Genomic DNA, 14568 nt, shown 5'->3' on the forward strand with positions numbered 1-14568 from the left:
TGTGTTGCTCCAAAGCCTGAACGCTTAACCAACCAAATGCTTAACTAACTACATGCTTTACTCCTTTAATTCCTGGTCCTCACACCTTATATACCTTTCTCTTTCTGCCCCCACTCCCTGTGATTAAAGGCATGGATCACCATGCTTAGCTGTTTCTAAAGTGGCCTTGAACTCAGAGATCTGGCTAACTCTGCTTCCCAAGTGCTGGGATTAAAGGTGTGCATCACCACTGCCCAACTTCTGTTATGGCTTACTCTTCCCATTTTCTAGCCACCATTTTTGGCTTTGTTCTAGTGGCTGTCTGTTCTCTGACCCCAGATAAATTTATTAGGGTGCACAATATTGTTGGGAACACAATACCCACCACAAAATGAAACATTTTTCTTCTTTGTACAGATTATTTTTTAAATATTTTTAAGAAGAATCTACAAATCTGTCTTATAACTGATATGTAGGTCAACATCTCTTACAATAGTATATTTTGTTTTTCTGGTGACAACTAAGTTGATAATAACATCTTTCCTGGGCCTCCTGATATGCGATGTTGTCATTAGTGCCAGCCAGTCTTGACAGCACATCGTTTATGGCTCAGGCACCCTTGCCTCTGGTTACCACAGTTCTGCCATTAGGACACTAGGAACTGAGAACATAAGTTGCCTAAGTTATGGTAACCAGAGCTCTGCACCACAGTTGTGTATGTTTCAGTCTTAGAAATATGAGATTGACACCAAAGGAATTTTCCAGACCAGTAAGCTGGCAGCAGTCAAAGGGTTTTGCATTTCACATTGAATTTGGCATCCACTTTATTATTTTTTTTCATCACAAGACACAAGACTGCAGCTATAGTCAGTAATCAGAGGGAAAGATGTCCACACTAGAGAAGGGAGAGAGAGAGAGATGCCCCTCTACCCAGAAAACCGGTGGGATCCTCAGTAGGAGGCTGGGATGGCTTACAGGGGAAGAAAAGGGGCATCTTTAACCTCCAGGACCATATTTAAACAAAACTGGATAAAAACACATAGGTATTTGTGATATGGTAGCCCAGTGTTTCTTATCTTTAAATAGTGAGGATATGATTTCTGCTTTTAAAATTTTTTCTTAAATTCTATTTTAAATTTATTTGTGTGTGTGCACACATGTGTGGACATCAGAGGACAACTTGAGGGAGTTGTGAGACTCAAATTCTGGCTTGGAGGCAAGTGCCTTCATCCAAGGAGACATCTCACAGCCCCATCCCCCCCCCCCGCCCCCGCGCCGCTTTTGAGATGGGATCTCATGTAGCCCAGGCTAGCCCTCATCCTCCTGCCTCCCCTTCTCAAGTGCTGGGATTACAACTGAACACCACCACACAGGGACTTTAACGTTCACCATTTGGTTCTCCTACTACTGCACCCCAAGGGGAGTTCTTGGCAAACAGCGAATTCTTCCTCTGGGAGGGTTGTACAAGATAATGACAGGCAGCAGACAGACTTGTCTATGCTTTGGAAATGCTGGGACCATGCTACTCTGAATAAAGAGAACAAGCTGGCTATGAAATGGGGTTCTTTTGATTGCCACTGTATTTTTCCTTGTCATCTTGTGTGTTTTGTGTGTCCAAAGCCCCTGAATTTCCCCTGTGTTTGTCCTGTTGTGCCACCATACCTAATGACAGGCTCCTTAGGAAGGAGGACTGAATGTGTGTCTGCAGTTTTTCATTTCACTCTAGAACTTTGTTGACTTAAGTTCAGCAAAGATAAGAAACGTGTTATTTCGCAAAGGCCCCTCCAGAGAGCCTTCTTAATTATTAATAGTGCTTATTAATAGTGCCCTTCTTATTCTCTGAGAAAGGGTCTTACTGTGTAGTAATGGCTGGGCTGGAACTTGTTACATAGAGTAGGCTGGTCTCAAACTCACAGAGATCCACTTTCACCTGCCTTGCAAGTGCTGGGATCAAAGTCCTGCCCACTGTGCCTGGTCTGAAGTTGATTTTTGAATACATGAGAGGTCAGGATGTAGCTGAAAGTTTTCCTGGTCCTGTCTGACTCCCACAGCCCTACAGTCTGCAGCTGTTCAGACCCAAGTAAACACACACACACAAGCTTATATTAATTAAAATTGTTCAGCCATTAGCTCAGGTTTACTACTGCTAGTTCTTACATTTAAACTCCGCCCATTTCTGTTAATCTATATGTTGCCATGTGTTCTGTGGCTTTACCTATGTGTCATTACATGCTGCTCCCTGGACGCTGGACTGGCATCTCTTGACTCAGTCTTCCTCTTCCCAGAATTCTTCTTGTCTGTTTATCCCACCTATACTTCCTGCCTGGCTACTGGCCAATCAGCATTTTATTTATCAACCAATCAGAGCAACACATTCACAATATACAGAGCAATATCCACAGCACTTCCCCCTTTCTTTTCTTTCAAAAAGAAAGGTTTCAACTCCAACATAGCAAAAGTGCAGATAAAAAAACAATTATCAAGCAAGAATTACAGTTACAATATCCAGTCTATTTATATTTGGCAAATTCAAAGAAAATATTCTATTCATCCTGTATTTGTGAGTCTAAAGTTTCATATCCAATTTACCTTTTATCATAACCAAGGAAAATTATAACCATCTAGTCTTCAACTATATCAAACAGCCCAGAATGATACAATATTACCTAAGTAAACAGGAAGAACATTGTAAGCAACTTCCAAAAATCCAGAATGACAGAGACAGCTGCCTCCAAAGTCATCCAATGTTCCCCTGCAACGTTGGGGCATCCATCTTCAGCCCACAGGTCTAGAGTCTCCCAGTCACTTTTCTCTGTGTCCTGTAGAATGTCTGTGAAGCAGGAACCTGAAGGACCATTTTGCCTTGCAAAGTTCAGTGGTCACCTTCCTATGGGTCCTACATGTCCAGTTGATGCAACATTTTGTCAAGCAGTCCAGGCAAGAACATTTTTTTGTCCAACTGGCTACCTTTGCCAAGAAGAAGATAAACTCCATAAGGAGTGTCTTCAATGCCTATCTTTCTTTTTGAAGTAAATTGGTGCTGCCAGGAGCAGATGTGTCTCACTGTCCAGAAATTCTAAGTTTTTAAAACATTTAAAATGCCATATTCTGTAGGTCTTTGAAGTGTTTGAAGATTACCTTCCTTATTGAATCATATCTATATATACCTAGAAAACTTAACATGACTGTAACTTTGACTATCATAGAAGACTAATTACTAATCTGTATTTCTTAATTATCCATTGCAATTTCAAATGAGCTCCATAAACATAGTACCTTAAACACATGTAGAAATATGCATATGTATAACAAAATTAACTTTAAATTTGTATCAATAGACTAAAATCTATACCAAAGTAAAACATTTCAAACAAGTTGTTGCTCTTTAAAAGTAGATTCAATAGTCTACCCTTTCATCCTATCATATCTATATCCTATATTTCTATATCACCAGGTTCTAGTTTCTTTCATTTTGAACCCCATTCTCCCAGGAGGGTGTCTTTTTGCCAATCCTTTTTTTTTTGTGGTAGTTTTTTAAATTTTTGCCACAAAGAAGATGGCTATACCATGTGACTTTAACTCTGGGCCTCTCTCCTTCTCCATTGAGCTGTGTGTCGGTGTTTTGTGCCCATCCCCTGTGGCCTTTGTCCCTCTTGCTCTGTGTGTAGCTTGGAATCAGACATGGTGATGCCTCCAGCATTGATTTTTTTGCTCAACATTGTTTGGTTATTGAGGCCTTTTACACTTCTGTGAATTTTATGAATTTCAGGATTTTTCTTTTTTTCTCTGAAGGATGTCATTGGAATTTTTTGTAGTGATTGTATTGAACCTATAGGTGGCCTTTGGGGACATAGCCATTTTCACAAAATAAACTTTGCCCCTCCTGAAACATTGGAGACCTTTCTTCTCATATCCTACCACCTTATATATCCCAGGCTGACAGTGAACTCACTATACAGCCAAGGATGACCTTGAACTTCTAATCCTCCTGCTTCATGCACCACCACACCTGGTTTATGCAGTGTTGGGGACTGAGCCCAGGGTTTCCAGAATGCTAGCAAGCACACTTCCAACTGAGCTACACCTCTAGCTTCTTGTCGTTAGTGAAGTCCTTAGTGTTTTAAATGATCATTGCAGAGAACTTTCATCATTTGGTTAGGTTAATTCTGAGGTAGTTTTTTTCTTTTAAGCTTTTTGGTTGGTTGGTTTTTTTTGAGACAGGATTTCTCTGTGTAACAGTCTTGGCTGTCCTGGACCCCTCTGTAGACTGGGCTGACCTCAAACTCACAGAGATCCTCCTGCTTCTGCTTCCTAAGTGCTGGGATTAAAGACGTATGCACTACCACCCAGCTTCTTTTAAGCTTTTATGAATAGCAATGTTTTACTGATCATTTATCTCTGCACAATTTCTGTTTGCATATAGGAAGGCTACTTCAAAGAATTACTTTTAAATTACAAACTTAGCCTCTGTTTTCTGTAGATTTGGCTTTTGATTTACCAAAATAGCTTCCATGGTTTCATAAGCCTGCACTGTTACAACAAAGCAAATGGCTTTATCTCAAAGGAATGATTTCCTTTGCCATTCATGGAGTTTATGGTTATGCTGTGATATGGTGCACACTTTGCTATTTATGGAGTTTATTGCTGGGTTGTGATCTGGAGTGCATTTTATCATTTATGGAGTTCATGGCTACCCTGTGATATGGTATACAAAAGGGAAGAAATCACTGCTTTATTATTATTGTAATCTGACAGGCTTTAACTGTTTATTACAGGTATAAGCCCAATTATATAAGACAAGCCCCATTAAAAATAACATTTATATAATTACTCCCTTATTAGTCATTGGTATTTAAGATAAAAGGGGACAGAAATTATACTTTATATCCTGTAGATTCACTTTATTCAAGTGAGAAAAGACATGGTATAGAAGAAACTACCAAGTGTAATATTTGGAAGGTGTTGGTGCAGTCCATGAGAGTTAACATCTTTATCTCAGAAATCCACCAATTAACCTGCTGAGTGGGAAACTGCAGGTTTTAGACCAAGGACCTAATTTGCAAATACTATGCTTCATGAATATTAATATTTTAAGCTCAAGAGGCAGAATTTGGAGGTGCAGTGGTTAAGAATGTTTGCTATAAAACCGTGAGGGTGTGAGTTCAGATCCATGTCCATAGGCAACAAGCTGGGCAGTGTTTAGTGTGGACCTGTCACCCCAGTGCTGTGGAGCAAGAGACCGGGGGCTGCTGGGGTTTATAGCAGAAAAATGAGCTCTAGTTTCAGGGAGAGGCTGCCTCAAAGGAATAAAGAAGTCAGTGATAGAGGGGGCACACAGAGCCTTTCCGTGTTGTTCACACACAGGCAAGTGCATGTGTGCCACACATCACCATACCCATGGGCTCCTGTGCATGGAATGCACATGTGCACACATCACCACACCCATGGGCTCCTGTGCATGGGAATGCATGTATGCCACACATCACCACACTCACAGGCTTCTGTGCATGGGAATGCATGTATGCTGCACATACACCACACTCACCCATATACACAAAAGAATTAGAGCAACTCTCTCTAAAATCAAAAGCAGAATTTTATTCATTTGAAATAAATGAACAGAAAATGAGGTCAGGTTTATGCATATATTACTTAGGTTGAAATTTTGGGTTATAAACTTTGAATTATACTTTTCCCCCCAGAGACTTCTTTTTATCCCTGACCATAGTTCAGTGATAAATTTTAACATACTTAAATAGAAAAATATAGCCAAATGATAGAAGAGGGAAAAATAATCCACTTTTCCTTCAAGCCCTCAATTAGTGTTTTATTACAAAGCACTGACTGGCCCAGGTCATCAAAAACCTGTTCCCTTCTTACCCATATTTTATTTCCTTATTTCTTTATTCAAATTATATATTTCTGATTATCTTTTAAAAAATATTTACTTTTAGTTTTTAATAATGTTTTTTGGGTGAGCATGTATACATATGCATGGTGTCTCAAAGGCCAGAGAAAGGCATGAGATCCCCTGGAGCTAGAGCTCTGAACTGCCTGATATGGGAGCTGGGAAACAGTCACCCTCAGCAAAAGCGCTACAGGCTTGCCATCTCTCCAGCACACCATTCTTTAAGATATTCATGTATTAATGTGTGTGTGCATGCACACATGCATGAGTATGCATGCATGCTGTAGTGTATGTGTAGAGGTTCTCTCCTACCACATGGTTTCTAGGGATCAACTCAGGTCATCAGGCAGCAGTCACCTTTATCTACTGAGCCAGCTTGTCAGCCCTGTACTTTCATATTTGATTATAATAGTAATTGAATAGTTATAGTGTTAACTAAAGAAATGGAATTATGTATGTGTGTGTACATGCATGTTCAAGCAAGTGTATGAAGCGTGTGTGTCACATAGATTAATTTTGACTTTTTTTTTGTCAGAACAACAGTGTATGTTCTAAAATATTTAATAAATACCTGGTTGTAAATCTAGCGACCTTCCACAACTGTAGACTCATTTCAGTCATAACTAGCCAGTGAAGTGATGTGGTCTTACAAGAAATTCATACACTATATAATGTTGGCAGAATAACACTGGGAAGCTGTGTATTTATTCCCATTTTCTATTGCCTAAAAGCATGGAATCTTAATGTTGTTTGAAGCTGTATTGTGGAAACATGGCTCTTGCTGGTCAGATGGTATAACTCGGTAGGAGTTAACCGGGCACTCTCTGATTTACTGTGTCAGTGAAATGGCCCCAACAGCCCTGTCTGTTCTCTTCTGACCCACAGTCCAGGGGAAGACCTGTGTGAATTTATGTGTCCATGTCACACAGCTACTGCTGCAGTGAAGTCCTTTTGCTAGTAACATGGACATTAGGAATCTAGTTGTGAGTTAAGAGCTGGCACATTCATTTTTGAAGATTCAAAAGTGTTTCTTCCATTTAAACCATTTCTTTCTTCGGGCAAGAAAAATTCCACACAATCTCTGCCCTGAGACATTTAGGATGCATTTGGCACTAACTGTTGCCTCAAAGGCTTAGGTCCCAGTTCTCCTGAGTGACAAGTGCTTGGGGGTGTCTGGAAAGGCGCTAAGGCTGCTGGGCACCTTCACGAGCTGAGGTGTTGGTCTCTGCATCCTGGATTTACAAGTAGTCCAGCACCAGCACTCCTGTGATTGAACTCATGAGAACGAGGGTGGTTTTCTTTTGAGATAAGATCATATGTAGCCTCAGCTGGCCTTGAACTCCTTTTCCTCCTGACTCCACTTCCCCAGTGCTGGAAAGACCAGTATTTGCCACCACACCTAAGTTTCTGTATTTGCTGTTTGTGTCTTGACATAATACATGCTGTTCCTTGTACTGTCTGTACATTGAGTATTTTCATACCAGTTTATAGGACTAAGGAGCTCTGACACAGGGAAGGAGGGAGGGAGGGAGTCATGGCCCTCCAGGTGCTCATTCCTCTTTTCTTTGACAGCAACAAGGTGTTCGGATTTTCATAATGCTTTACAAAGAGGTGGAGCTGGCCCTCGGAATCAACAGTGAATACAGCAAGCGGACTTTGATGCGGCTGCACCCCAACATAAAGGTACTGGGTACCAGGGCTCACTGCCCACAGGAGCCTTTCCCATATAAATTTCCTTAATCTTCATTTTGAACAAACAGCATCAAACCCTCAGAAATACGTCTTGGTTTGCTTTTCTTAGCATACAAAAGGATAAGTATTCCATACCTTGTTTCTGTTGACCTCCCTCCCCTTCCCTTCGCACAGCCTCCTGCTCCCCCTTCCCTTCATCCCCACAACACCCTTTATTTTGCTTTCATGTCACATGTATTTCCATACCCTCTTTTCCCTCCCCACCCCCTTCAGACTTCTCTTCCCCTCTCATAATCCCATTTCAGTTTCTTGACCCTTCACACACCCCGTAGATATGCGCATTTATGAATGTTTAAATCTAGGATCCACACATGAGAGAAAACATTTGGTATTTGTCTTTCTAGGTCTGGGCTTCTTTACTTAATATAATAGTTTCCTTTTCCATCATTTTCCTGAAAATGTCATTATTTCATTTGTTACTACTAAATAAAAGTCTATCATGTTTACATACCACATACTCTTTATTCATCTATTGATGGGCATCTGGATCGGTTCATTTGCTTGCCTTTCTGAATAGAACAGCAATACACATGGATGAATAAGAATCTGTGTGGTGTGACTTAGTTCTGCATATACCCAAGAGTGCAGCTGAGCCCCAGGGCAGTTTTTGTTTGTTTGTTTGTTTGGTTGGTTTTTTTTTTTTTTTTTTGTTTTGTTTTGTTTTGTTTTGTTTTGTTTTTTGAGACAGGGTTTCTCTGTGTAGCTTTGCACCTTTCCTGAAACTTGCTTTGTAGACCAGGCTAACCTCTAACTCACAGAGATCCGCCTGCTTCTGCCTCCTCCCAAGTGCTGGGATTAAAGGCGTGCGCCACCACCGCCCGGCCAGCTAGGCCACCATCATCCGGCTCCATGGCAGTTTTAATTTTAGTTTCTTCCCTTTCTTTCCTTCCTTCCTTCCTTCCTTCCTTCCTTCCTTCCTTCCTTCCTTCCTTTCTTTATTTCTTCCTTCCTTCCTTTCTTTCTCCCTCTTCCCTCCCTCCCCCCCCCCCCCTCTTTTTGTATTTTTGAAGTATGACCTCACTATGTGGTCTGATTAGCCTGGAACACTTTGTAGACTGGGCTGGCCTCTGACTCACAGAGATTCTCTTGCCTGTCTGCCTCTCCAGTTCTGGAATTAAAGGTATGCACCACCTCTCTAGGCTTGGTTTCCTAGAGAGACCTCCACACTGATTTCCACAGTGGCTGCACCAGTTTACCCCTTCAGCAGCAACTGAAGCTCGTCTCTCCCCATATGCTCTCCAGCATTTGTTGTTTGTTTTCCCAGCTCTCTGCCCAGCCAAGATGGAATCTTAAAATTGTGTTGTGATTCTATGATGACTAATGATGCTGAATGCTTTAAAAAATATTTTTTTTTTCTGAGACCTGTCTGCTCAGCTTTTATACTCCCTCTCTTGATGGGGTGAGTAGAGCTTGATTTCTCAACCTATCCCTGATAACTGAAAATGAAAGTTGAGCAAAGCACTTGCTTCCTGCACTGTTTTATTGAGTTCTGTCTGCTCTCCGCACTGCCAAACTACTTGGACATAAGGTCACCACCCAGTTCTGCTGATAGCAATAAAGAGACTTCTAGGATTTGAAATTCTATAGAGTTTTAGACCAACAATATCTACTGTGAAATATTTGAAAGAGCTCCTTGAAATCTCATTAGACCTAAAATCGATTGGTAAATATCACTTAGCCATCAGTCACAAGACTTACTCTCTAGCAGGCTTAAAATATGTAACAATTATGTACCTCACTTGGTTAAAAATCAGCCAAGAGGATAAGAAGATAAGTCACTTTGCAGCATCTCAACACTCATTTACCAGGAGTGATTTTTGTGACATTAGCAACTGAAAAGAATACAACAAATTGTGGTTTCTCAGAAAATTGATCTACCTCAAGACCCAGTGTAGTTGGAAGTTTTTCTATGTCCCGCCTGGTCCTGCAGCTGCTCAGACCCAAGTAAACACACAGAGGCTTATATTATTTTTAATCTATATGGCCCAAATGGCTCAGGCTTCTCGCTAGCTACCTCTTACATCTTAAAATAACCCATTTCTATACATCTATACCTTGCCACGTGGCTTGTGGCTTACCAGTACCTTACATCTTGCTTCTCCTGATGGCATCTCCTTTCTCCTCCCACTGTCTCTCTTGGATTGCCACACCTGGCTCCATCCTGCCCTGCCATAGGCCAATGTAGCTTTATTTATCAACCAATCAGAGCAATACATATTCACAGCATACAGAAAGATATCCCACAGCAACCCAGTTATCCCACTTCTGGGCATATACCCAATCCATCCTACCACAAGGACACATTCTAGCCTATGTTCATAGCAGCTTTATTCAGTATAGCTAGAAACTGAAAACAACCTAGATGCCCTTCAACTGAAGAATGGATAAAATGTGACACATTTACACAATGGAGTATTACTCAGCTGTTAAAAAAATGGCATCATGAAACTGGTTAGCAAATGGATAGAACTAGAAAAAGTTCATCCTGAGTGAGGTAATCTAGACCCAGAAAGACACACATGGTATGTACTGACTTATGTATAAGTGGATATTAGCTGTAAAATAAAGGATAATCATGCTATAATCCACAGACCCAGAAACACTAAGTAACAAAGAGGGTTCAAAGGGGGCTGCATGGATCTCCCTGGGAAGGAGATAGAATAGATTTTGTGGGTGGACTGGGGGTGTAGGGATGGGAAAAGGAGGAGTCAGGTGTGGGAGAGATGGAAGGAGAGAGTACTGGGAGAGGCGATTGGAATGGGAGGGCATTTGGGGATGAGGTGTTGTTACTTTCTTGTTGGACTATCTTTGGATAGCCAGCTCCCAAATAATGACACAAAGACTTCTTATTAATTATGAAAGCCTTAGCTTAGGCTTTTTCTCAACTAGCTCTTATAACTTAAATTAATCCATATTTTAAAATCTACATTCTTCCACGTGGCTTGTTACCTCATCTCCATACTGCACCTCCTGCCCCCCCCCCCCATCTCACCGGTGAATCCACCTTTCTTCTTCCTGGAGTTCTCCATCTGACTGGAAGTCCTGCCTATTCTCTCCTGCCTAGCTATTGGCCATTCAGCTTTTTTATTGCACCAATCAAATGGCACCTTGGGCAGAGACACATCTTTACAGTGTAAACAAACATTCTGAAATAGTGAGGTAGGAACCCAGTGCAATGAAAACTCCCTGCAATGCACTAGGGTGACCCTCGTGAAGAAATGGAAGTGGGGGAGAAAGAAAAAAAAGAAAAAATAAAACAAATGACACCATCAAGGACATGAAAAAGCAAGCCACAGAAGAGGAGAAAATATTTACAAATCATAGACCCGAGAAGTGGTGTGTTTCTAGCCTATACAGAGTCCTTGTACAGTTCAACCATTAGAAGACAATTTAAAATGAGCCAAGGCTCTGAATGGACACTTCAGAAGATTCCAATGGCCAAACCACACAAGCAAACATTAAACATTACTAAGAATCAGGAAAGTACAAATCAAAACTCCAATGAGATGCTACTTAACATCCACTAGGCCAGCTATAATTGGTGGCCAGGTAATAGCTAGTATTGCTGAGATGATAGAGAGTATACATGTTGATGGAATGAGTAATAGTACAGACACTTTGGAAAACTATCTGCTAGCTCCTCAAAAGTTAGGGATACAGTTACCATGTGATCTAGCAATTGGGCCTCTAGGTCTTCACCCAAGAGAAGAGAGACCAAGATCCCTTACATACTACATGGACATATGCTAGCCACAGTGCTTGTGACAGCTAACAGGCATGGACAACTTGAATGCTGAGCAAATGACAAATAGAGGAACAGAACTCCAATCTCTGTTGTTCAGCCATAGAAACGAAGGAGCTATTGAAAGAAAGATTCCCAAACAGGGATGAGCTCCTAGAACATTACATGAGGAAGCTGTCATATGCAGTGTAGTTGCTCACAACTGTGGTCTCAGTGCTTGAGAGGCTGAAGCAAAAAAAGAATTGCCATAAGCACAAGCCCAGTCTGGGCTATGCCCTAAATTCTAGATCAGCCAGAGCTGCTCAGCAAGGACCTCTCAGAAAGAGGGGGTGTGGTGGGGGAAGAGAGAGAAAGAATATGCACTGCAGTCATGTGGAAGTAGGGGGCTTATCAGGAAGATGGTTAGCAAGAAAAGGGAAAGAGAATGAACAAGAACAATGTATGACATTGATGTATAAAAACATCATCAGGAAACCTATCATTCTGTATGCTAACTTAAAAAATAAAATTAATCCAGGTAGTAATGGTGCACACCTTTAATCCCAGCATTCAGGAAGCAGAGGCAGGTGGGTCTCTGAGTTCTAGGCCAGCCTGGTTTACAGAGTGAGTTCCAGGACGGCCAGAGCTATACAAACAAATCCTGTCTCAAAAACAAAAACAAAAACAAAACAAACAAACAAACAAAAAAAACTAAATAGATAAAATTTTTAAAGGAAGACTTCAGGCTGACATGGTGGTTCACTTCTTTAATCTCACCACTTAGGAGGCAGAGGCAGGAGGATCTCTGTGTGTTTGAGGACAGCCTGATCCTAATGGTGAGCTCCAGACTAGCAAGGCCTACATAGTGAGCTTCTGTTGGAGAAGGAGAAGACATCAAATTTGTCCTTAGAGTCAAAGGAAAATTAAAAAAAACATAGCAAAACTCATAGGAATTAGCAAAAACAGTGTCAAGGGGAGACGCCTATGACTTTCATCAGGAAAGAGATAAGGTCCCAAAATGTCATTTAACTTCCAACTAAGGGTTCAGACAAAGGAGAACAAAGGAACCATAAAAACAGCAGGAGGAAGGGAATCCAGATGAGAACACAGATGTGGCACAGGAAGACCAGGGAAAAAAGAAAAAGAAAATCGGTGACCAAAAGCTGGTTCTTAGAAGGATCGACCAGAACTCTTTAGTTAGAAGAAAAAGAGAAAAAGAGAAGCCTCTAGTTTCTGAAGACAAGAAGAGAAGGTGGGGCCAGCATGAAAAGTTCTCTGTGACAGGAAGGGTTCTAAGATTACTGTGACCAGAGTCAGGCTGGGAAACCAGGTGAACCACACAAAACCTGCCCGAGCTATTCCAGGAGAAGGTATGAGATCTGGATGGGCATAGCTAGGTAGGAGATTGTGATCAGCAGCTGAAAAACCTCTCCCATGGGAAAAGCATGGAGTCCTTGTGATTCCATTGCGGTGCCCTGATGAGTTCCACCAAGCATTTAAAGAAGCACAAATACCAGTCTTTCTCAAGATTGGCTAGTTCAGTACCTAGTAAAACTACACATCTAAACTGGTAATGTTGTAAATTTTGTGTTTTATGTATTCTACTACAGTAAATGAAAGCGCAAGCCAACATTTTTGGTGTTTTTCTACTTACAAACATCAACATAAGAGAGGTCCAATAGGATCGTGTAGGGAATCTTCCTGAAAGCAGCTTTTCAGCGTCTTCAAGCACCTTTACATAAGGAGCTGTCCAGGTCTCTGTGTGCTCGTATCATCAGAGTACAAATATAATTTATTAAATGTCTTTCCATAAATGCACATTTGTAGTTAGAGTTTTCCTGCCTGGTTTACAAACTGTATGGCTGTGGCAGGCTTCTTGTTATCTACTTTTTTTTATCTTAAATTAACCCATTTTTGTTAGTCTATACTTTGCCACATGGCTTGTGGCTTACCAGTACCTTTACATGTTGCTTTTCATGGCGGCTGCTGGTGGTGTCTCCCCCCAGCCTTCTATTTCCCAGAATTCTCTTCTCTCTTGTCCCGCCTATACTTCCTGCCTGGCCACTGGCCAATCAGAACTTTATTTACACAGAGCGATATCCACAGCACTCCCCCCCTTTTTTTTTTAAAGGAAGGTTTTAACTTTTACATAGTAAAATTACATATAACAAAACAATTATCTAGCAAGAATTATAGTTACAATATTAAAGAAGATATCCTATCTATCTTATATTTATGAGTCTAAGGTTTTATATCTAATGTATCTTTTATCATAACTGAGGAAATTATAAATATCTAGTCTTCAACCATATCAAAGACCTCAGAAGGATATAATATTGCCTGAGAACCGGGAGAAGGATGTAAGCATTATTAAGGAGTCTTCCAAGAGTAGACAGAGACAGCTGGCAGCCTGGACAGTCACCCCACGTTGGGCGTCATTTGTAGTTAGAGTTTTCCTGCCTGGTTTACAAACTGTATGGCTGTGGCAGGCTTCTTGTTATCTACTTTTTTTTATCTTAAATTAACCCATTTTTGTTAGTCTATACTTTGCCACATGGCTTGTGGCTTACCAGTACCTTTACATGTTGCTTTTCATGGCGGCTGCTGGTGGTGTCTCCCCCCAGCCTTCTATTTCCCAGAATTCTCTTCTCTCTTGTCCCGCCTATACTTCCTGCCTGGCCACTGGCCAATCAAAACTTTATTTACACAGAGCGATATCCACAGCACACATTGGCTAAGTATTCTATTTTTTACTTATTTATTAATTTATTTATGCCAAGGGTAACTATTGGAGGGGATGGAAAGAGAACTCTAGCTGTTAACTTGATCTAGCCTTAATGACTGCAATTCAGGTCAAATGACAGCTCCCTCAAACTACCTCAGATGGCTGAGGACTTAAACCATATGAGGGTGTGTGTGGGGCCCACACTTGGAATGCCAGCATGTGGGAAGCTGAGACAGGAGGATCTCAAATTCAAAGCCAACCAGGTCAGTCCTGAAAGAAAGAAAAGAAAAGAAAAGAAAAGAAAAGAAAAGAAAAGAAAAGAAAAGAAAAGAAAAGAAAAGAAAAGAAAAGAAAAGAAAAGGAAGGAAGGAAGGAAGGAAAGGGAGGAAGAAGGAGAAGAAGAGAAAAGAAAGGAAAGGAAAAACTGGATAGAAGTCTTTCTCTGCTAATACTAAGAATAAAATTTGAAGTTTGAAGAACGTT

At 40.9% G+C, this 14568-nt stretch overlaps 1 protein-coding gene across 7 annotated transcripts in view; it reads left to right on the forward strand.

Annotated features, from left to right (window-relative positions):
* Positions 1 to 14568, forward strand: part of Pld1 (phospholipase D1) — a 223393-nt gene that overhangs the window by 130522 nt on the left and 78303 nt on the right. For all 7 annotated transcript variants that reach the window (XM_036190361.1, XM_036190362.1, XM_036190357.1 and 4 more), the window contains one exon: positions 7460 to 7570. In XM_036190361.1, coding sequence (XP_036046254.1) covers positions 7460 to 7570 — 111 coding nt within the window. The remainder of the gene's footprint in view (positions 1 to 7459; positions 7571 to 14568) is intronic.

The sequence above is a fragment of the Onychomys torridus genome, chromosome 6, assembly GCF_903995425.1.
Source record: "Onychomys torridus chromosome 6, mOncTor1.1, whole genome shotgun sequence".
Lineage (NCBI taxonomy): Eukaryota > Metazoa > Chordata > Mammalia > Rodentia > Cricetidae > Onychomys > Onychomys torridus.